At 38.0% G+C, this 23,169-nt stretch overlaps 1 protein-coding gene across 4 annotated transcripts in view; it reads left to right on the top strand.

Annotated features, from left to right (window-relative positions):
- Positions 1-23,169, top strand: part of LOC136262153 (synaptonemal complex protein 1-like) — a 391,211-nt gene that overhangs the window by 109,934 nt on the left and 258,108 nt on the right. For all 4 annotated transcript variants that reach the window (XM_066056308.1, XM_066056311.1, XM_066056309.1 and 1 more), the window contains exons 8-10: positions 4,873-4,942; positions 15,910-15,983; positions 16,041-16,149. In XM_066056308.1, the coding sequence (XP_065912380.1) occupies positions 4,873-4,942; positions 15,910-15,983; positions 16,041-16,149 (253 nt within the window). The remainder of the gene's footprint in view (positions 1-4,872; positions 4,943-15,909; positions 15,984-16,040; positions 16,150-23,169) is intronic.

Here is a 23,169-nt window from a genome sequence, read left to right as displayed (position 1 = left end):
AGAGTTCAGCTAGAAACAAATCACCCTGTAGAGAGACCAGCTAGAATAGGTCACCTTGCAGAGAGTTCAGCTACAAAGAAACCATCCTGTATATAGTACAGCTACATTTCAAGTCACCCAGTAGAGAGATCAGCTGCAAAGAAATATCCTGTGGGGAATAATGGGCATGTAATAAATATATGTACCATGAAACCACCTAACTTCAAAGCCAAATTCCAGGGTACATATCTTATAAACCCTGGCTGGCCATGGTACATTTAAGTTAAACCATGGCTGGCTATGGTACATTTAAATAAACCATGGCTGGCCATGATACATTTAAATGGCCTTGATATATCTGATGAGGTAACGTTGTTTGTTTTTATAAGAATCCTGGCAGTATTCGATTGTGGGAGTTTATTATTACTCACGAGATGAAAACCATGAACCCGATTTTGCATTCTGCAGCACTCATACGAAGGCGATTCGACACCCTTACCACCCTATGAGTTGACAAACTGAAGTTTAAGGTGAGAACTAGTGTCATGGTTAATTTACAATCGCGTGTCCGCATGTTTGATTACGTACCACGCCCACTTTTCGTATATCATGAGGTAGCCACTCTACAGCGAAGTTTACCCCTCTTGATGCTTAGAAAACATTGTAAACAGTGGTTAAACGAAGTAGCAACTTTGAAACACTTGTTAAATCGCAAAATTGAGTGTTTCCGTGATATTCATAGGATTTTCCTGTTTATGTTAACAAACGTAACTGCAACATTACTTGCTGCTGACCCATAATCGAATTTTACAAGACTATCTATATAATAAATCCAGCGGGTTGCCTCGTATTGGCTTGGGTGATTAGTCGCCCACCACAGTAGGCTATTAGCCTACGTGGTGCATATCAGTTGTATCACGTGCCCTCGTGATTTGCCTGATATGTACACCCACGGATTTACAACTATTATACAACTATTACATGTATATAATTTGTATAATTACTAATAAAATCAAAAATAATTTAAGTATTTAAAATCTTCTTTAAGTTCTTTTCTTCTTCCTGTTGTAAAGAAAAAAACACATGGGTTAAAAAGCCCCAAAGCCAGCCATAGGCCGGCTTTGCAGTATACAAATACAAAAAGAAGTGATATCTAATCAAAAACAGTCAAACTGTAAAAAAAGGTGCGGCCCCCAAAAAGGCCATGGTGAAAAAAGAAGTAAAATCCAAGGTGGCGGCCAAGAAATGGCTGTGATGGTAGGTTAATGTTTACATTTTAATAATGACAATTCAGGTGAATTTTGTGCTGCTTGGTCTTGGCACCAATTTCAGTTGTTATTAAAATTTAACCATTAACCTACCATCACAGCCATTTCTTGGCCGCCACCTTGGATTTCACTTCTTTTTTCACCATGGCCTTTTTGGGGGCTGCACCTTTTTTTACAGCTTGGCTGTTTTTGATCAGATATATATATATATATATATTACAAATATTTATTACAGAACTCTCTACATGATGTTTTCTTTGTAACTGAACTCTCTACAAGGTAACTTCTTCTAGATGATCTCTCTTCAGGGTGAATTGTTTGTAGTTGAATTCTCTACAGGGTGATTTGTTTGCAGCTGAACTCTCTACATGGTGGTTTCTTTGTAGCTGAACTCTCTAAAGGTGCAGCTGAACTCTCTACATGATGGTTTCTTTGTAGCTGAACTCTCTACAACGTAACTTCTTCTAGATGATCTGTCTTCAGGGTGAATTGTTTGTAGTTGAATTCTCTACAGGGTGATTTGTTTGCAGCTGAGCTCTCTACATGGTGGTTTCTTTGTAGCTAAACTCTCTACAAGGTGACTTCTTCTAGCTGAACTCTCTACAGGGTAACTTCTTCTAGCTGATCTCTCTAGGGTAACTTCTTCTAACTGATCTCTCTACAGGGTGATTTGTTTGTAGCTGAACTCTCTAAAGGTGTAGCTGAACTCTCTACATAACGGTTTCTTTGTAGCTGAACTCTCTACAAGGTAACTTCTTCTAGCTGATCTCTCTACAGGGCGATGTGTTTGTAGTTGAATTCTCTACAGGGTGATCTTTTCGTAGCTGAACTCTCTACAGGGTAACTTCTTCTAGCTGATCTCTCTACAGGGTGAATTGTTTGTAGCTGAACTCTCTACAGGGTGATTTGTTTGTAGCTGATCTCTATACGGATTACTCGTTTCTAGCTGATCTTTTCAATTCTTTTCAGGGTGACTGCTCTATTAGGTTGACCACTCTATTAGAGTATCTTGATCTCGCACTTGCTACACCAAGTTGGATTTCGTGTTGTAACTCTGTGGCTTTAAGTCTGATTCTTCTACACCATTGAAGAGCATTTCTAAGATGATTACTCCATCTGTGCAGTTAATTTCAAAACATTACTCTAAGTGAGTTTTCTGGTAGGCATGGCAAGTAGCCGATTTTTATTAGCTAATCTCGATTGCATAATTATTACACACTGTTGGTTTTTTCGTTTTATTTTCGTGGTTTTTAGCTTGATTTCTTTCAAAGCACAAAGGTTTGAGGTTCAATAGTTAACCTATTCTCCCACCAATTTTCAACTTCTTCCCGTAAGCGGTTTACCCTGTAGGCATGAAAACATATTGGTGTTATTTTTCGTGAATAATCGATCGTAACTCTTTGCCTGTTTATCGTATTCCAGCCAAAGTTGGTACTGAAATGCACCTTTATACCTTCCTTCTGTGTGCCAAATTTCAAGGCAATCGGATATGGCATTTGCGGTTTATGGTAGTTTTTGTAAGTGTGCGAAAAGAGGGAAGAAAATAATAAGATAAAAAATGAAGAAACTAAGCCAAGTTTTAAAGTCGCATATCTTGTGATCGCTTAAAGTGATTTTGCTAAAATTTGGTATGTGGAGTACTGAGTTGGCGGGCGTGTCCATAGCAGCAAAAATCGTCTTTTTTCATCAAGGCAACACAGAGCTACGTAGGTGAAAAAATTGTGTTTTCTTTCTCCCTGTCAATATACTCACTGGTGTTGCGCTCCGGCTTCTTACACCTCACATCACGCTACCGTGTGTCTTAATCACGGACTACTCAAACTTGCTTCAGTACTTTTTATTGATATGCTATGGTCCCTACTCTAGTTGAAAATTCCAAATTTTGTCGTATACTTGTTTGTTAACTTTTTTTGTAAATAATTTCATTATGACTGGTGAACCCACACATACCACATCTGAAATGGTGCCTTGCGCCCCAGCTCTTTATCATCTGAAAAGTGAACTATCCCATTACGCTTTGTTGTCAGCTATGTTCAACCCATTGCAGGGCTGAAGCCCAGAGATTTTGAGTGGTCCGACCATCCATGGACCGGACTGCAATAGTCATGCACACTACTCAGTTTTTATAGATCTAATATGATCTGTAAATCAGAGATTATCTACTTTGGTGCATTACTTATCTGCATGTGCTATAAGCACACACAGCATGCTAAGCTAGAGGGGTCAGGGGGCATGCTTCCCCAGGGTAACTTTTGAAAATAGATGCTCTGATTGGCATCCGAAGGCTATTTTACATGCAAAGTCTCTTCTTTTATTATCATCAATGGTAATTTTGTGCTACATTACCAATTAGTTGAGTTTTACATCTGACTATTATAGCTAGTAGCTAATTTTATTTTCACGATGTATACAAAATTTCTCAATGTGAAAGTTTAGTTGTAACTGCATGGTAATGCATGACCAATTAGCTCAATGCAGTGTGCCATGCAGATGACTCACTCGGTAAATTTAAGATAGTTAACTGGCTTAGACTATAAGCTATATTCTATACTGAATGCTTTATTAGAGTATTACGATGACTGTTCTATTACAGTATATTTTGATCACTGCTTTATTAGAGTATCTCGATCTTTTCACTAAAATCAAGTAGCTGAAAAGTGATTGTCCAGACTGACTGGACCGTGGGCTCCGGCCCTAACCCATTGCACAACATTTTGAATCTAGAGCTGTTTGTAAAGCATCTTTGCAATCCTCGCATACCAATAGAAAGAAATTGTGCCGCGCACCCCCATTATATTAATTATCATCTGAAAATTGAAGTATCCATTACGTTTCGCTGTTGGTTAAGTTCAACCCGTTACACAGCAGTACAAATCAAGAACTGTTCGGAAAGCACCTCTGCAATCAAAATAACCACTATGAAAAATACGGACATTTCCATTTCAAAGGGAAGCTATCACGTGCTACCACCAAATTTACACCTTTTGCTGTCAGCAAAGATGAATGGGGCACAAAGGAGGACACTGGTAAGTCCATAAAGAATGCATTGTACGTATTGCGGTATGCCAAAAAACACCTCTCGGGACGAAGTGACATCGAACAGTGAAAAATGAAACCCATAGCCTTAGCCGTTATCGAGTTACACTTGTCTGAAGGAATCAGTCAGTTACTCAGTCAGTAGAAAATTCCTTTAAATAAAAATTTTAAATTCCGTAGCAACTTGTTGAAAACGTTTCGGGTCGATCTGAAAGCTTGTTTGGGCTTAGTTTTACCTAACCAATACTGCCTCATCGTCGTCGTGTGGGGCTGGTTTTTAGGTGGTGTTATTTTGTGGGCCACGCCTACTCCTTTGTGGTCTCTACTACACTGTATGCAGTACTATTGTATTGTATGATGAAATAATAGGACTTTCATATACAATTTTGGGATTTTAGAGAGTTGTTAGCAACTCTTTATAGGAAGCTACCAGGAATAGTATATCCTTCAAAATGAAAAAGGATCATTGTATACAAGTTGATAGTCTCCCTTGCTAATGTACTGTTTAATATAGTGACCCCTTCTAGCTTGTTATTTTCCTTATGCTTGTGTGAATGTTAGACTTGCTATCTGCATTATACATATATAGGAATTGATGGATCAGTTTAAACAACTTCAACTAGAATCATCTAGTAGACAAGAAGATCTGGAATTAAAAGGTTTGGATATTTCTGTTACTATAGTATGTTCACGTTAAGCTGAATCCTGAAAAACAGCTAAACATTAAAAGTGGATTTTTTCTCAACCGAGTTAACATTTCAGCTAACCAGATAATTATTGGTAACAGCAAAAGTGTCAACAACAGACACGTACGGTTTGGCTCCATTACAAGTTCGGGAAAGGGCTGTAATGGACATTGTATTTATATGGCTTCCCATAGGAAATGTATTGTGAAAATTTTGATTGGTCATATATATTATGTCAAACACTTGAACAAAAAGATTTTGAAATATTTTTAGCGGATCAAGCAGTACTACAAATGAGCCAAATTTCAAGATCGTGTGTAATTGCATCCATGAGTTATTAAATGTTTTTGAGGATTCAGCTCAACGTGAACGTACTATAGGACCTCAACTAAGTGCACATACACCAACATGACAATCTAACAATATTAATCTAATCCAAAACAGCCAAGCTGTAAAAAAAGTGTGCGGCCCTCAGAAAGGCTATGGTGAAAAAAGATGTGAAATCCAAGGTGGCGGCCAAGAAATGGCTGTGATGGTAGGTTAATGGTAAAAATTTTAATAATGACAATTCAGGTAAATTTTGTGAAGCGGCACAAAAATTCACCTGAATTGTCGTTATTAAAATTTTTACCATTAACCTACCATCACAGCCATTTCTTGGCCGCCACCTTGGATTTTACATCTTTTTTCACCATAGCCTTTCTGAGGGCCGCACACTTTTTTTACAGCTTGGCTGTTTTGGATTAGATTTCATTTCTTTTTGTATTTGTATACCCCAAAGCCGGCCTATGGCCAGCTTTGGGACTTTTTTAACCTATGTTTTTTTCTTTACTACAGGAAGACGAAAAGATGAAGTAGATGTACTTTAAATATTTTATCAGTAAATGTACAAATTATATATATAATACATATGTGATCGGATTTGCGAAAAGGGGTCTTCCACACACATCCAATTTGCCAACTTTGACAATTGATAACTTCAGATTGGAAAGAGCTATTGCCTTGAAATTTGGGCAGTGGTGATTTCTTTGCAGCTGAACTCTCTACAAGGTAATTTCTTCTAGCTGATCTCTCTACAGGGTGATTTGTTTGTAGCTGAACGATCTACAAGGTAACTTCTTCTAGCTAATCTCTCTACAGGGTGGTTTCTTTGTAGCTGAACTCTCTACAAGGTAACTTCTTCTAGCTGATCTCTCTACAGGGTGATTTGTTTGTAGCTGAACGATCTACAAGGTAACTTCTTCTAGCTAATCTCTCTACAGGGTGGTTTCTTTGTTGCTGAACTCTCTACAAGGTAACTTCTTCTAGCTGATCTCTCTACAGGGTGATTTGTTTGTAGCTGAACTACCTACAAGGTAACTTCTAGCTAATCTCTCTACAGGGTGGTTTCTTTGTAGCTGAACTCTCTAAAAGGTAACTTCTTCTAGCTGATCTTTCTACAGGGCAATTTGTTTGTGGCAGAATTTTATACAGGGTGATTTCTTTGCAGCTGAACTCTCTACATGGTGGTTTCTTTGTAGCTGAACTATGTACAAAGTAATTTCTTCTAGCTGACCTCTCTAAAGGGTGATTTGTTTGTAGCTGAATTCTGTACAGGTGATTTGTTTGCAGCTGAGTTCTTTACAGAATGGTTTCTTTGTAGCTGAACTCTCTACAAGGTAATTTCTTCTAGCTGATCTCTCTACAGGGAGATTTGTTTGTAGCTGAACTATGTACAAGGTAACTTCTTCTAGCTGATCTCTCTACAGGTTGATTTGTTCGTAGCTGAATTCTGTACAGGTGATTTGTTTGCAGCTGAGCTCTTTACAAAATGGTTTCTTTGTAGCTGAACTCTCTACAAGGTAACTTCTTCTAACTGATCTTTCTACAGGGCAATTTGTTTGTGGTAGAATTTTATACAGGGTGATTTCTTTGTAGCTGAACTCTCTACAAGGTAACTTCTTCTAGCTGATCTCTCTACAGGGTGATTTGTTTGCAGCTGAACGATCTACAAGATAACTTCTTCTAGCTAATCTCTCTACAGGGAGATTTCTTTGTAGCTGAACTCTCTACAAGGTAACTTCTTCTAGCTGATCTCTCTACAGGGTGGTTTCTTTGTAGCTGAACTCTCTAAAAGGTAACTTCTTCTAGCTGATCTTTCTACAGGGCAATTTGTTTTTGGCAGAATTTTATACAGAGTGATTTCTTTGCAGCTGAACTCTCTACATGGTGGTTTCTTTGTAGCTGAACTCTCTACAAGGTAACTTTTTCTAGCTGATCTCTCTACAGGGTGATTTGTTTGTAGCTGAACGATCTACAAGGTAACTTCTTCTAGCTGATCTCTCTACAGGGTGATTTGTTTGTAGCTGAATTCTGTACAGGTGATTTGTTTGCAGCTGAGCTCTTTACAGAATGGTTTCGTAGCTGAGCTCTCTAAAAGGTAACTTCTTCTAACTGATCTTTCTACAGGGCAATTTGTTTGTGGCTGAATTTTCTACAGGGTGATTTCTTTGCAGCTGAACTCTCTACTTGGTGGTTTCTTTGTAGCTGAACTATGTACAAGGTAATTTCTTCTAGCTGACCTCTTTACAGGGTGATTTGTTTGTGGCTGAATTCTGTACAGGTGATTTGTTTGCAGCTGAGCTCTAAACAGAATGGTTTGTTTGTAGCTGAACTCTCTACAAGGTAACTTTTCTAGCTGATGTCTCTACAAGGTGACTAGTTTGTAGCTGGATTCTCTACATGGTGGTTTCTTTGTAACTGAACTTTCTACAAGGTGACTTCTTCTAGCTGATCTAACACAGGGTGATTTGTTTGTAGCTGAACTCTCTACAAGGTAACTTCTTCTAGCTGATCTCTCTACAGGGAGATTTGTTTGTAGCTGAACTTTCTAAATGATGGTTTCTTTGTAGCTGAACTCTCTACAAATTAACTTCTTCTGAGTAGCTGATCTCTCTACATGGTGATTTGTTTGTAGCTGAATTCTGTATAGGTGATTTGTTTGCAGCTGAGCTCTTTAAATAATGGTTTCTTTGTAGCTGAACTCTCTCAAGGTAACTTCTTCTAGCTGATGTCTTTACAGGGTCACTAGTTTGTAGCTGAATTCTCTACATTGTGGTTTCTTTGTAACTGAACTCTCTACAAGGTAACTTTTTCTAGCTCATCTTTCTACAGGGTGATTTATTTGTAGCTGAATTCTGTACAGGTGCTTTGTTTGCAGCTGAGCTCTTTAAAGAATGGTTTCTTTGTAGCTGAACTCTCTACAAGGTAACTTCTTCTAGCTGATGTCTCTACAAGGTCACTAGTTTGTAGCTGAGCTCTCTACATGGTGGTTTCTTTGTAACTGAACTCTCTACAAGGTGACCTCTTCTAGCTGATCTTTCTACAGGGTGATTTGCTTGAAGCTGAACTCTCTACAAGGTAACTTCTTCTAGCTGATCTCTCTACAGGGAGATTTGTTTGTAGCTGAACTCTCTACATGATGGTTTCTTTGTAGCTGAAGTCTCTACAAGGTAACTTTTTCTAGCTAATCTCTCTACAGGGAGATTTGTTTGTAGCTGAACTCTCTACATGATGGTTTCTTTGTAGCTGAACTCTCTGCAAGGTAACTTCTTCTATTGATCTCTCCACAGGGCGATTTGTTTGTAGCTGAACTCTCTACATGGTGGTTTCTTTGTAGCTGAACTCTACAAGGTGATTTTTTCTAGTTGAACTATCTCTTTCCATAGTTGCATGAACTCCCTACAAGGTAACTTCTTCTAGCTGATCTCTCTACAGGGTGACTTGTGTGTAGCTGATCTCTATACATGTTTCTTATTTCTAGCTGATCTCTTGAATTCTCTTCAGGGTGACTGCTCTATTAGAGTATCTCGATCTCGCACTTGCTGCAACAAGTTGGATTTCGTGTTATAACTCCGTGGCTTTAAGTCTGATTCTTCTACACCATTGATGAGCCTTTCTAAGATGATTATTCCATCTGTACAACGATTTTCAAAGCATTACCCCAAGCGGTTTATCTGGTAGGCGTGGCAAGCAGTCGTTTTTTTTATTAGCTAATCTCTATTGCATAATTGTTACATACTGTTGGTTTTTTCGTTGTATCTTCCTGTTTTTTAGCTCGATTTCTTTCAAACCACATAAGGTTTGAGGTTCAATAGTTAACCTATTCACCCACCGATTTTCAGCTTCTTCCCATACGCGGTTTACCCTGTAGGCGTGACAACATATTGGTGTTATTTTTCGTGAATAATCGCTCATAACTCTTTTCCTGTTTATCGTATTCCAGCCAAAGTTGGTACTGAGATGTGCCTCTATATCCCCCTTCTGTGTGCCAAATTTCAAGGCAATCGGATATGGCGTTCGAGTTTTATAGCAGTTTTTGTAAGTGTGCGACAAGAAAAAGAAGAAGAAAAAAAAACGAAGAAACTGAGCCAATTTTTGAAGTCGCATATCTCTGGAACGCGCAGAGCGATTTCGCTCAAATTTGGAATGTGGAGTGCTGCAGTTGGAGGGCATGTCCACAGCAAAAATCGTCATGTTTCATCAAGGAAGCACAGAGTTACGGAGGTGCGAAAATTGCGTTTTCTTTCTTCCTGTCAATATACTCACGGGTGTTACGCGCCGGTTTCTTGGGCCGCACGACACTACCGTATGTCTTGATGCTAACACGACAAAGCATATATGGTGGTATTTAGCCACTTCACTGTACCAAGAGAACTATGCATATACTAGTGTATTAAAAATTATCAATTTTAAGAATGAAATAGGGATCCAAGTGATAAAAATAGTGAAACAATAGATGAATGATGGTATAGCAGCAACACATTGCAAAACAGTCATGCAGGTGGCATAAGTGTTCAAAGCACTTGGACGTTGTCTCACTTTGGTTACCCATTTTCATCACTCTAACAAATTGGCTTTTGTTATAAAACAGAAACAACGAGATCTACATTCTGATGACCTGAGTTTATCTCATTATGTTGGAACTCGTCCTACTACATGTCAGAACGTATCATTAAGCTGCAACAGCCACTATGTGCTGTCCTTATTGCGGTACATAGAACCGACTTGATGCCAAGTGACACAGAGATATCTGCCATGAAAATACTCATTGAAGTTCTTAAGCCAGTTGTGGAAATCACAGAGGCCATAGGCAGGGAAAAATCAGTTACCATTTCACCAATCAGGCCACTTCTGTATAAATTATTATCAAAGGAATTGATTGACAATCCATAAGATAAGCCTCTTACCAAAACACTAAAACGTGTAATGCTAACTGATCTTAAAGATCACTATGATTTTAAAGAAGATTTACTAGACAAAGCAAGTTTATTGTTGCAAGGCACTGTCTTTTTATCACAAGCAGTGAGGAATAACATAATTAATATGGTTAAAGAAAGGCTTTGGAGATAGCAATGACACCATGGCCATCTCCTGAAGCTGATGTAGAAGTACAGCCTCCACTAGTTGATCCACCTGCCAAAAAGGAGAAGGGTCTGATGTCCTTACTGGAAGATATCATTCAGTGACAGCACTGCTTCGGATTCTACACAAAAAAAGAAAGAGGGTAAGTAGTTACCTTTGCCTCAGAGTGAAGTTGTCTGAAAATCCACTTTAGTGGTGGCTAGACCATGGATGACACTTTCCTATTCTGTCTCTCATTACTGATAAATATCTCTGTATCCCTGCAACATCTGTGCCCTCAGAGAGTTCTCTAGGATAAGTTTTAAATGTGGAATTTTAGGTGGCATGTGTCAATATTGGGGCTTAAACAGTTAACTACTAGAATTATGGATAAATATAATGTATGTGCTCTATAACACAGTTAAGTGCTGCCCTTTAAGGACTACCATATTATAAACAGTTCCTACTCTAAATTCACAAAAATTACACATTCCAAAACTAATTAAAATAATATTTTAGTGGTAGAATTACCCCAAACAAGGTTAAATCTTTTAGAAAAAGTATGGTATAAAAAACTGGCCTAACAATAGTCTACAAAACTATCTAATAAGTCTACAAAACTATCTAATATATGAGTATGTAGAACTAACCTTTTTGAAGAAGTAAGGTATGAGACTCCTATGCCAGTGCATGATCAGAAAACTCTACCTGTTTTCTTTTATTTACAATGGATATGTATATGAGGTGATGCAGTTCTAATTAGGGAGCACTATGAATCTTATTTGGTTGGAATAGGAGCAGCAGAGAAGAAGTTACAGAAAATAATATGTTTTTAGGAATTTTAGATTTAAGTGTTTTTCAAAGTGGTATATCAATAGATAGCAAATGTAATGGACCTAATTGCATGCCTATTGACACAAGTGTCATGCTCTTTGTTTACTACCTATATACCTGGACATAATGTTATGGCAGCAGGATTTCAAGCCTTGGATGTAGAATTACGGTAGCAGTCTTCAATTAATTAATTAAGTAACATTCTACAGTGTTGTACTGATATACTGATACCAATTATTTTCCCATTCTTATAACTGATATGCTGATATTGTAACCGATATTCTTCAGAGCAGGGGAGGAGGAGTAGAAGGTCACCTAAAGTTTGTGTGTACATTGCATTTGTAATGATAATTCTGTGGGCGGCCTATAACATGTTTGGTTAGCACATCACAAAGCTATAAAATCACTGCAATCACACACATCCCATAACTCACATGTGTGCACCTATATCTAGTCTATTTGTCACATCTCACTTTCTACGAAAAAATAAAATACCTATACACAGTCCCTCATCCATGCTAATTTCTTTTTGGCATGGGGTCTGCTCTCCATGGGTGACTATTTTTTCTGCTTGAAGTAGTGTAAATTACTAATTATCGGCATAAATTGATTATCAGTATGAATTGTTGGCACCATGATATTCAGGATTTTACAGCACTTACCTGAATTAGTGATCACCTGATTCGCCTTGTGTCAAACTTCTTCGATCTTCTTGTGCTGAATCCCTTGGATTAAACCTTCACAGTGTATATTGAGCTGCTAAATATGTTTGGTATTTATGTCTACCTCTTTTTGTATTATAGGTAATGTCCAAAACTGATCGCAGAAGGAAACGTCTCTTTTGCCATTTCCCTATCCTCACCTCACAAAGCGAAAAGAACACAGCGAACTGCAGACTCATTTCCATGTACCTGCTGGTATGAAATAGTCCATAGAGTTCTAAATCATTTAAACCAAGCTGAAAAGAGGAACTAATTCACGTAGAGGATGGGTAGTTGCAGTAGAGAAGGAAATCTTTTAAACAGATAAGAAATGAAACCAACAGCTGCAAGAGGTTGTCCAGAATTGTTATTTTGGAAAGGAGATTATAGGCACTTAATGGACAGCAGACTTCCCACTGAGCAATATTTTGCCTTGTTGAAGGTGTGAAAGAAGAAGTATGGCCTGATCGAAATATATGCATTTGATTGAAACTGCATGTTACTGTATAGGCAATTGCTGTATCACAGACTACTACACATTGTTAAAAGGTGTGTTATTATTCATCAGGTAACAAGAACAAGTCACTATGACAATATTGTACTGTTTTTGCTTTCGTTAATGCTGCTGGAAGTGCTACGTCATAATAGATGCTATAAACTTGGAGATAGAGCTGAGCGATATATCACGATATTTTGAGAGTATCGATATCGCGATATTATGTTATTAACTATTGTGATACCATGACTGTACATTATTGTCATCTAAAAATCCATTTGTTATGCAGTACTAAGCTAAGAATCCTTGTAAGTCATAACTTGGTTACCGCTGCAGAGAGGTGTGAACACCATAACGTAACCTCAAAGCATGTGTTACAATAACTGTTACTATAAACAAAGATGATAGTGGCTAGATTGATGCTACCTTTAAGGACTTCCTGCAGGAATACTGAGACAATACACTATGTAGCACCAGCTATGATTGACTAATTTGTAAGTATCGTGAACTATTGAGTATTGTGAATAGTGGCTAAAATGGCAGTATTGCTCCGCCCTACTCGGAGGGGCCCATCTTGTGCTTATCCTCAGTCTCTTTTGTTTCCCCACCCCACCCATTTTGTCCAATTTATGTTCATTCTTGCTGAAGGGCAACATACAACCTTCAGTTCATCTATACCACCACTGAATAAAGTTAAGTTATATGTATCTAATCCAAAACAGCCAAGCTGTAAAAAAAGAGTGCGGCCCTCAAAAAGGCTATGGTGAAAGAAGATGTGAAATCCAAGGTGGCGGCCAAGAAATGGCTGTTATGGTAGGTTAATGGTAAAAATTTTAATAGCGACAATTCAGGTGAATTTTGGTGCTAAGTCCTTGGATTTCACATCTTTTTTCACCATAGCCTGGTAGGCGTGAAAATTATTGGTATGTTATTCACGAATCTCGATCGCGCAATTGTTACACACCTTCAGTTTCGTGTCATATCTCCATGATCTTTATTTCGATTGCTTTCAAACCACCAAAAGGCACTCCTACAATGGTTGATCTATCCACAAAACAATTTTCCACTCATTCCAAAAAGCGGTTTACCCTGTAGGCGTGACAACAAATCGATCTAGTTTTACACGAATAATTGATCGTAAATCCTTAACCGTTCATCCGATTTACACCAAATTTGATACTAGGATTTGCCTTTGCACTCCCTTTCTGTGTGCCAAATTTCAAGGCAATCGGAGTATGCGTTTGCATTTTATAAATTTTTGCTATTGTGCAAAAACACGAAGAAGAATAGGAAGAAAAAAACCAAGAAAAAAACCCGAAACTTTGGCTGCTTGTATCTCGGAAATGGCTTGAGCGATTTCCTTCAAATTTGGAATGTAGACTCCCCTAGCTGGCGGGCAACTCTGCAGCAAATGTGGTTCCAATCGGATAAGGTATCACCGAGATACAAAGGTGTGAAAATGACGTTTTCTTTCTTCCTGTTAATATACCCACAATGTGGTGCGCCGGCTTCTTGGGCCACACAACACACTATCATGTGTCTTGATTTACATTATGCAAGTGCGCTGTAATTGCACCCAAATATGGAAATTATTATATATATTTTTAGATTCCTTGGTACCATTGCTAAGACCCTATATGGATACCAGAGTGACCATCCATTCTTAGTACGATCAGCAAGCCCAAATTTAGCTGAGGTGCCGATAATTGTAAAGCTGATAATGTACAGGAACCGATAATACATACACGGTGACGATAAATGATTACTTACATTGCCTCACATTTATTAACACCCAACGGAAATGATGTATGTAGAATGACATCATGCAAATCGAAAGCCTGAAGATTCAAGAAATATGAAAGGCAGTAGAGTAAAAAAAGTTCGAATATCAACAAAGGGTGTGAAGTGTCCTAAATTTTAAAACTTCATGATGATAATTTGTAACTTACGCTGCTATGTTATCTTCTGTTGCTTTGTCACTGTGTGGGTATCTGCGTTTTGACAAACACTGAAATTAGAAAACAGCGATTTTCATTTGTAATTAACCGGGTTTACTATGATAGCATTTTAGCCAAATGTTCAGATGATTTATGGTGACAGTAAAAATGTCAAGAACTGACATGTGCAATTTGGCTCCATTATAATTTTAGGAAAAGGCCATACCAGAATGTGTAGTTATGGCTTCCCATGTATGGTGAAAAATTTGATTGCACGCATTATAGTGTGTGCGTGTGCGTGTGCGTGCTGGGGGTGTGTGCAGTATCAGGCGACTGTGTTAGTTTTACTATTGTATGAGGCTGAAACGCAGACTTTTAAGGCTCCCCATCTGAGGCATTTGACTGATTTTCATAATCATTGTATCAGAACCATTTTGGGTGACTCCAGGTATGGATAGTGGCAACAGTACTTTACTTTACACGATTGAGCAAATATCTAGAATAATCATGGAGCGATGTATATGTTGGCTGGTACTGGTTGGTACTACATAACTGTGCACGTGGCTCATGCCAATAATGCAATGCACATCATGTACTAAACTATTTAGATTGTTCCTGTATTGTTTCAATCACTCGCATGAAAATATTTGATTATTTGACATTTGTGCCTTTGTGGCTTTGTTAAGTTTGTAGACCTTGTAGTTTTTTAAACCTACGTATCATCCTTATCTCGATAAGTCTTATGATATCTCAATAATCAAATATATCTAGATAATCGCACACCTAATAACAATGTGTTGCTAGAATACTGTGTGTTCAAGAGTAGCTACGTAGCTACTCCCAGTGGTACACCAGTTGTGTAAGTTTTATGCAATTATATTACATGATTTTCTAAGATAACCTTTAGATGTGACTGCTATAGTAGAATTAAGGGTATTAGAGTAAGAAACTGCTCTGGTAGATGTGCATATATATTTGCAAAATGTACATGGACTTAGCTCCTTTACACTCTTGTAAACAGTATAAACTTTAGGGTACCTAACCAAAGATGGCACCGGCAATTAAAAGGATGTTCTCGATTACAGTTAAGTGACTGCTGTATTAGAGTATCTTGATTGTACAGTATTTTGATTTACTTCTTACAAACTGTCTCTATAGCAGTCTGACACACTGGTGAAACATTAATCTGTAAATCAAAAAGCTCTGAAACACTTGTGAAACTGCATAAAATAACACTGACCTGTTCTATATCTGCTTTTACAAATGACAACCCATTGTCTCTTTATGATTATTATTGGTAGATATACATAGGCATGAACATACGCACACTATGCAATGTGCATCACATGTAAAGCTGTTTTTATTGACGTTCAATAGAATTGTCATATCGTTTTAATATCTCCACGATCATACACGTATGCCTTTGTTCGTCAGTCACCATATTCCTGGTTAGAACAGTTTTGTAGCTTATGATTTTTGTGTACATTAATGTAGTTCATTGTTTTATTTTTTACATAACATTTTGTATTATTTTTAGTACTTGATTGTATATGTAGTACTATTATTATTATTGTATTATTTTCTGAATAGTGGAGCATCACGAAAAACAACAGGCTCTTTTGATTAGTAGCCATAAATCATCAATATTCACTTCTAACCAGACGGTTAGTGATAATGATTAATGATTTGTTTGTTATAATTGTGTATGTGTTTACTTTCAGATTCAGTCTTTAGAAGATGATATAGCTAATCTCAAGACAGCAACAGAACAGTTACAATGTGAAGTTGATAACAAGGCTGGTCGTTGTGTTGAATTGCAGGAGAGCTTAAGTATGCTTGCTGCAGTAGAGTACTACATCAAAACAGTATGGTAGTACTGTTTAAGTCAAACCTTAGTTTCTGGTCACCTGCCCACATGGAACCCAGTTTATAAGGACTATTGATATGCGTGCACGTGACCCAGTAAGGACACTGATTTTTGTAAACACCGCAAAAGATTGAGATACTCTAATAGAGCAGTCAGGGATTCTAACAGAGCCGTCACACTATCCTTAACTCTAATGTTAGAACAGTGAAATATATATGCCTCATTACCAAAAAATGTTTCTTGGTCCTTCATTTTATAGCTGTTATTAATGCTCCAAATTAACTTCAGCGTGTAGCATCAGATAGGCTATGACTTTAACTTTCCTCGCAATTCAAATGTGATCCTCTAATGATTAGTATAGTAACTCTTCTAAACTTCGATTTCCTTATCACCGATCACTGGTACACTGACTGGAAAGGTGGTAACATTTGGTGAGCTCAAACTTTTCCATGACTAAATGACTGTTTGGTCCTAGATTGGCAATCACTGAAAACTACTAGCCTAGTGCACTCAATGACTCAATCTTGTGATAGTTACTTTTCTCAAGGTTTACTGAACAGAAAGCTGGAAACACATATTGGGCTAAGGCAAATGAAGAATTTCTGATTTGGATCATTTGAACAACTTAAATAATACTTTCCTGAGATAGCTAATGAGACATTTCACTGGGAAAGCAAAAGTAGCTACAAGCAGACCTTAACTATGCATTGTTGTGCTCAGCAGTGTATCTAGCCATCAACAATTTTCCTATTGCAATTTTGTAGAAGCATAATTACTTACCCTGTAAGAATGTTGGTTATTACACTGAAATCAACATTAATTGCCTAGCTAAATTGAGCAAAATAATAATATTATACAGTGTGTCATACCAGTATACATTACTGGTGTATATGTAAGAGTCTATAGTCCTGAAGTCCTGATCATTCACCCACTTTTGTTTGCTAAGGAGTGACCAGAAACTAAGGTATAACTTGGAGTGGCCTTGCATGTAGTACAATTTCCACCTGAAGTGATGTGTGTCACCCAAATGTTACTTCTAAAAACCATCATAGAAATATCAAATCACCATGTGGTACATACATGTTAAGCCGGATCCTCAAAAGAAATAACTCATGATTGCTACATTACACAGGCCTCCTATATTGCTCGGTAGCGCCTCTCAATCTGTTAAAAATTTATTTAAAACGCTTCATTCGAATGTAAGACACTCCAGTTATGATGCCATTCTTGGGGTAAGTGTAGTCTTTTGATGTTTATGTTGACACATGTTTCAGTTTGTGGTGAAGCCACACGTCACACTCTCGCCCTCATCATGCATGATTTCAATATCTGCTATGTGGCTGTAATATATTTTTGTAACATTATATAGTACTGTAAATAACAAACTATCATTACATCAGATGAAGTAGGTTCAGAAAAAGACTTGGACTCAGTGGTGGTGGTGGCGGCGGCGGCGGTGGAAGTAGAGGCGGTGGTGGTTGAGGCAGTGGTGGTAGAGGCGGTGGCAGTGGTGGTGGTGGTGGCAGTGGTGGCCACCATCGTCATCATCAAAGGTCTAATGGGACTGACACACAAGATAGCAGTGAGATTGCTGACATTTTTAACAAATACTTTTTAAGTGTTTTTACACCATCAGATGATACTACAGTTGCAGGATTCCAACTTAATCATGAAGTATCACCCATCACTGATATTGATATCAATGCCAACATTGTTTAAAATAAGCTTATTAACTAAAAAAACAGATAAATCCCCTCACTTTGATGGTTGGCCTATCCTCGCACTACAAGAAACAGCACTACAAATTAGTACCCCTCTTGCTATTATTTAAAAAATCTTTTCAACAAAAAATTATACCTGATGGTTGGAAATGTGGTCACATAACCCCTATTCACAAAAAAGGCTGCCGTCATTCATGTAATAATTATAGACCAGTTAGTCTTACTTTACCAATTATGAAAGTGATGGAGTATATCATTAAGGACAATATTTTCTCTTATATGTGTAACAACAACTTATTCTCAACATGGTTTTACCACAAGAAGGTCTTGTACTAGCCAACTGCTTCATGCAATTAATCATTGGACACAGTGTTTGGATGACAGATGTTGTGTACTTGGACTCCAAAAAGCATTTGACTCAGTTCCACATAAGTGTTTGCTAAGTAAATTATATGGATACGGTATTCAGGTAACCTGCTATCTTGGATTGAAGCTTTTTAAACTGGAAGGAAACAGAGAGTTGTTATAAATGGTCATTGTTCTACCTGCGCTGATGTGATTAGTGGTGTGCCTCAGGGGTCTGTTTTGGGGCCTCTGCTTTTCAATTTGTATATGTATAAATGACATACCTGATGTTGTTAAGAGTCCAATCCTACTTCTTGTCAAGATTTTTAGACATATAAATACCCATGAAGACTATACCCAGCTACAGCTTGACTTAAATTGTCTCTCTGAATGGTCATTGAAGTGGAAATTAAAGTGGAAATTAAAGTTTAACATTAGTAAACGTAATGTCTTACACCTCGGAACTGCACAACAACACACTTATTACCTCTATTACCTTTATGGCATTGCTATCTAGCCAGCACAATCTATCAGAGACCTTGGGGTTGTAAATTTCACCAACACACCTGTACTTGGGTTGATCAAAAGAAGCTTTGCTTACTTGGACCCTAATATGTTAGTTCATCTTTACTAATCTATGGTGCGTCCCATACTTGAGAATGGTAACATAATATGGGGACCTCACTACTTAACCCTTTAAGGACCACCGTTGTACATGTACATCCAAATATAGCCTCACGCGAAAGCCCAGTGTCGTACATGTACGTCCAAGATATTAAGCAGTAAACAAAGAGCTATATCTTCGCAGTGTTAGAAGCTATGGGCTTTAAGCAGACAATTTTGTTCACCAGTAGTAGGCGATTCTTTTGATATACAATGCCAATATATTACGTGAAACTACGTTAGAAAGAACTAGCCTTCTAATTTTAATTAGAAAATAGTATGCATAATATGCTTTGATCTTTGAAGGATAATGAGGTCTTTAAAATCCACTAAGAGACCTGCTAGCAGGTTCTTAAAATGGTTAGAAACCTGCTAGCAGAAAAGACCTCAAGCATCACAAATCTCACTTTTGATCATTGATTTGCAATGCTCCCTCCAAGCATAATCAGGCTGATAGCCTGCAGTGGGTGACCAGTCACCCAGGCAAGTCACCCAGGCCAGTCACCCAGGCCAGTCACCCAGGCCAGTCACCCAGGCCAGTCACCCAGGCCAGTCACCCAGGCCAGTCACCCAGGCCAGTCACCCAGGCCAGTCACCCAGGCCAGTCACCCAGGCCAGTCACCCAGGCCAGTCACCCAGGCCAGTCACCCAGGCCAGTCACCCAGGCCAGTCACCCAGGCCAACATATGGTTAACCACTCTATTCATTTTATAGGCATACCTAAAAGAATTCGATTATGGGAGATACAATCTAACGTTGTAAATACATTTGTTGCTATGAACGGAGAAGTCCAAAAATATCACAGTAAATTCTGTTTAGCGCCCATTTGTTTCTAGAGTGTTTTATAGCTGTTTTCGTTGTCTATTAAACTATGGATGAACTTTACCAAGACCTAACTAGGTAAGCTTCCTTGTAGAACATTATTTTTCGCTACATGTAATGTGGGTGTGGTCCATATTAGAAGCCGTGCCTGTTCTTCATGCTACTGTGGTGCCACTGAAGGCACAACTTGTGACAACTCGTCCCATCGTATATAATCTATTCTTCGTTACACTGCTGTGATGCCATTGGCACTGGCTACCACTAACCCGGCTTGACATCATCGATCACTGCCGTTTCCCAGCTGTGCCAGATCCAATTAGTCTAACTTGCGAAAGGAAGAGGTGCGAGCCTTGATTTTTTTTCAACACTTCAACAAAAACATGTTCACTCTTCCGTGATTATTTTAACATTATACGACAATTTCAGTACGACATATAACCCAATCCAACAATGACTTCACCTACATGCCCATATATAATGCATACATTTTCTAAGTCAGTTAGAGACCACGCCCTCGGATCTTCATGTATTTTATAAACTTTGCTTTGCTCGGTTTTTAAAATCCACGAAGATCCTCTTGCTAGGTCCTTAACCTACACGTATATTATATTTACACAATAACAAAACTTACCTTGTACAAATCTGTCCACAACTTTCACCTTATAGTTGGTATTGAGCTACAATAAATTTCCCAGCACTCTTCATTTAGAGATGCATGCAAGATTACATGATGGCACTATTTAAAAGGAGTAAAGCAATGACTTGTAACAGATCGCATTGCGAAGAAGACAGATCGTCACCGGTGTTAACAAATCGCTTTGCTAGTTGAAAATGGTTAGTTCTACACATTTATAACTTAGATAGTTTTGCTTATTATTGATAGGCGAATCTGTACTACAGTTTGTATTAGCCCTTACTACTTCCTGCGGTTTTGGTGACGCTACAAACTTGCTAAGTAATAGAATACGCAAATTTCATAAAATTTGTGGGTTTTCAGGGTAGGCACTGCGTAAATTATTGTAGTCCTTAAAGGATTAAATTAATGGACCAAAGGAAAGTTGAAACAATTCAACGTAGAGCAACCAAATTGATCACCAGTTTACATGACAGTGACTATGGCACAAGACTTGCAGAATTAAGGCTGCCTTCACTTAATTACTGTCATCAGCATGGTGATATGATATACTTATGTCAGATATTCAATAGTTTAGTGGACATTGATGTTAATGACTTATTCACACCATCAGTAGGGATTACCAGAGGACATGAATTGAAACTTTACAAGTACTGTTCCTCTTGTTTGTTATGAAGCAACTTTTTCTCTTACCGTGTAGTGAATGCATGGACCCCAGCATGTTATTGATGTATGCTCTTTAGACAACTTCAAGGTTAAACTGGATACACATTGGACAGTCAATATGTACTTATTTTAAAGACTGAAGTTAAGGAACTGGTTTATCAAGGATTTGAGACTGTTGCATCTGAGAGGTGGTAATCCTTGACAAAGCACGTTCAAGAAAAAGTTGACAACCAGCAATCTGACTACTGGCCACAATTATAAATTTCCATTTAGAACTTTTTGACATCTGTATTGCAGTCGCATAGTTTTAAATGGAATAAATGTTCCTTTATTTTGGAATCAACAACAACACACATATAATGTACCTTTACTTCCAGCATTCTCATACCCTTTAGCAATCAGAACATGCCAGAAGACCTTATTGACCCAGCTGCAATCGGTAGTAATAGTGCAGGTGACAAACTGCTAAATGTGCTTCATTTTTAAGCAGGTAGCACTCCCTTGGCAACTTAATTATTTTAATACCATCGTATAAGGTACCTTATAAATAACTTATTTTTATTTGTTGCTTGTCCGGAATCGCTACAGAAGTACACAAACTGGTTACCACACAGTTCTGCTGCTCCATAAGCTTTTAACCCGACTTTTTTTTTATCGCTGAAAATTATGTACATCGCTTGCCTCTTGCCTAAACTATAAACAAATATTCGAGGTAGCTTATGCTGCTATTCGGTAGAGTTATAGCAATAGGTAAATAGTGCATGCACTTTATAACTACACAGTAAGGACTGGTATCTGTGAAACACCTTAGTTAAGTCGTCACCTAACTTCGCAGCGTACTAGCCACGTATACTGGCTTATGGCCGCGTATATCGCAAATCTGTTGTGATAGAAACCGGCTCTGAAACAGAAGGTTTGTGTACCAAAACAAATGTTAAACATCAAAAGAAACAACAAACACCAGTGCTGACAATGTTTGAGTAAGTTACTTACTATGCTGGGCATAACTGTACGTTGTATTAGAGAGTTTAGGAGGCTTACTTATGGTACGCGTTTATAATAACCGTAAGTTAGTACTAAATTCGATGTACAGTTAGTGTATTAGTACAATAACCTGTGTGCTTAATCTGTTACTTATTGTTAGTGTCATGAGCCAGGAAATCCCCCCCTCCATGTGTATCCTTACATAGACTACAACATCATATTGACTCTAACAGATTTGTACTTGTATTCATTTTACCATGCACTATTGCAATCAATGCAACTACCTACTGAGGTTTCGTATGAGTGCTAGTCGGTGACTTTCTATTGTATTCTTAAGTTTAGCCTAGTCATATAGCCCTTTGAAAAAATAACATACAATGCTATAGTGCACATCATTTGTATATATGTCAATTACACAACGTTTACATATACAATTCTTCTCTATACAAGAGCTTGTGCCACTGTTCTGCTGCCAATCATAAAGTAGTGAAGTTTACTGAGAGAAGCTGGAGAACTTTCAAAACATCAGCCGAGACACATCAAGACAGCGTTTACCAAGATTGTTTTGGTGACAAAGCATCCACCGATATTACTACACCCCATAATGGCTATCATCGTTTATGTTATCAATTGTACACAAGCAGTAGCAAACTTAAGAAATTTACAGATATTATGCCATTGGGTAGTCAGTGCACTCCATCGCTTACATCAAGAAGAAGGTCTGTAACAAGACTGTCAGTGCCAAACTTTGATATAAGTTGCTGTTTATTTTGCCAAGACACCAAATTTGTGCACAAATTTGCTAGTAGAAGAAGAGTAATAGCCCCACTGAAAAAATGTTGTACCCTTGCTGCTGCTAAGAAAATCGAAGATGCTACCCAGGCCAGAAATGATGAAGCTGTTTTACGAAGAATTGGAGGAGAAGACCTTGTTGCAATGAACATTCTTTACCACAAATCATGTTATGCAACCTTTACCAGCAAAGAACACATACAGCGAGCTATTACACCCAGGATTGCTTCAGAGTTTGATCCCTGCAAAATATCATTTGATTGTATTCGTGAGAAAGTACATACATACGTCATCTACAATAAAACTATTCTACCACTGTCATTGTTAAAGAGTATTTATATCCAGGAGCTTAATCG

The sequence above is a fragment of the Dysidea avara genome, chromosome 7 (genome assembly GCF_963678975.1).
Source record: "Dysidea avara chromosome 7, odDysAvar1.4, whole genome shotgun sequence".
In the NCBI taxonomy this organism is placed as follows: domain Eukaryota; kingdom Metazoa; phylum Porifera; class Demospongiae; order Dictyoceratida; family Dysideidae; genus Dysidea; species Dysidea avara.
Note: the sequence above shows the minus strand (reverse complement) of the source record. Positions and strands in the feature narration are given on the sequence as shown.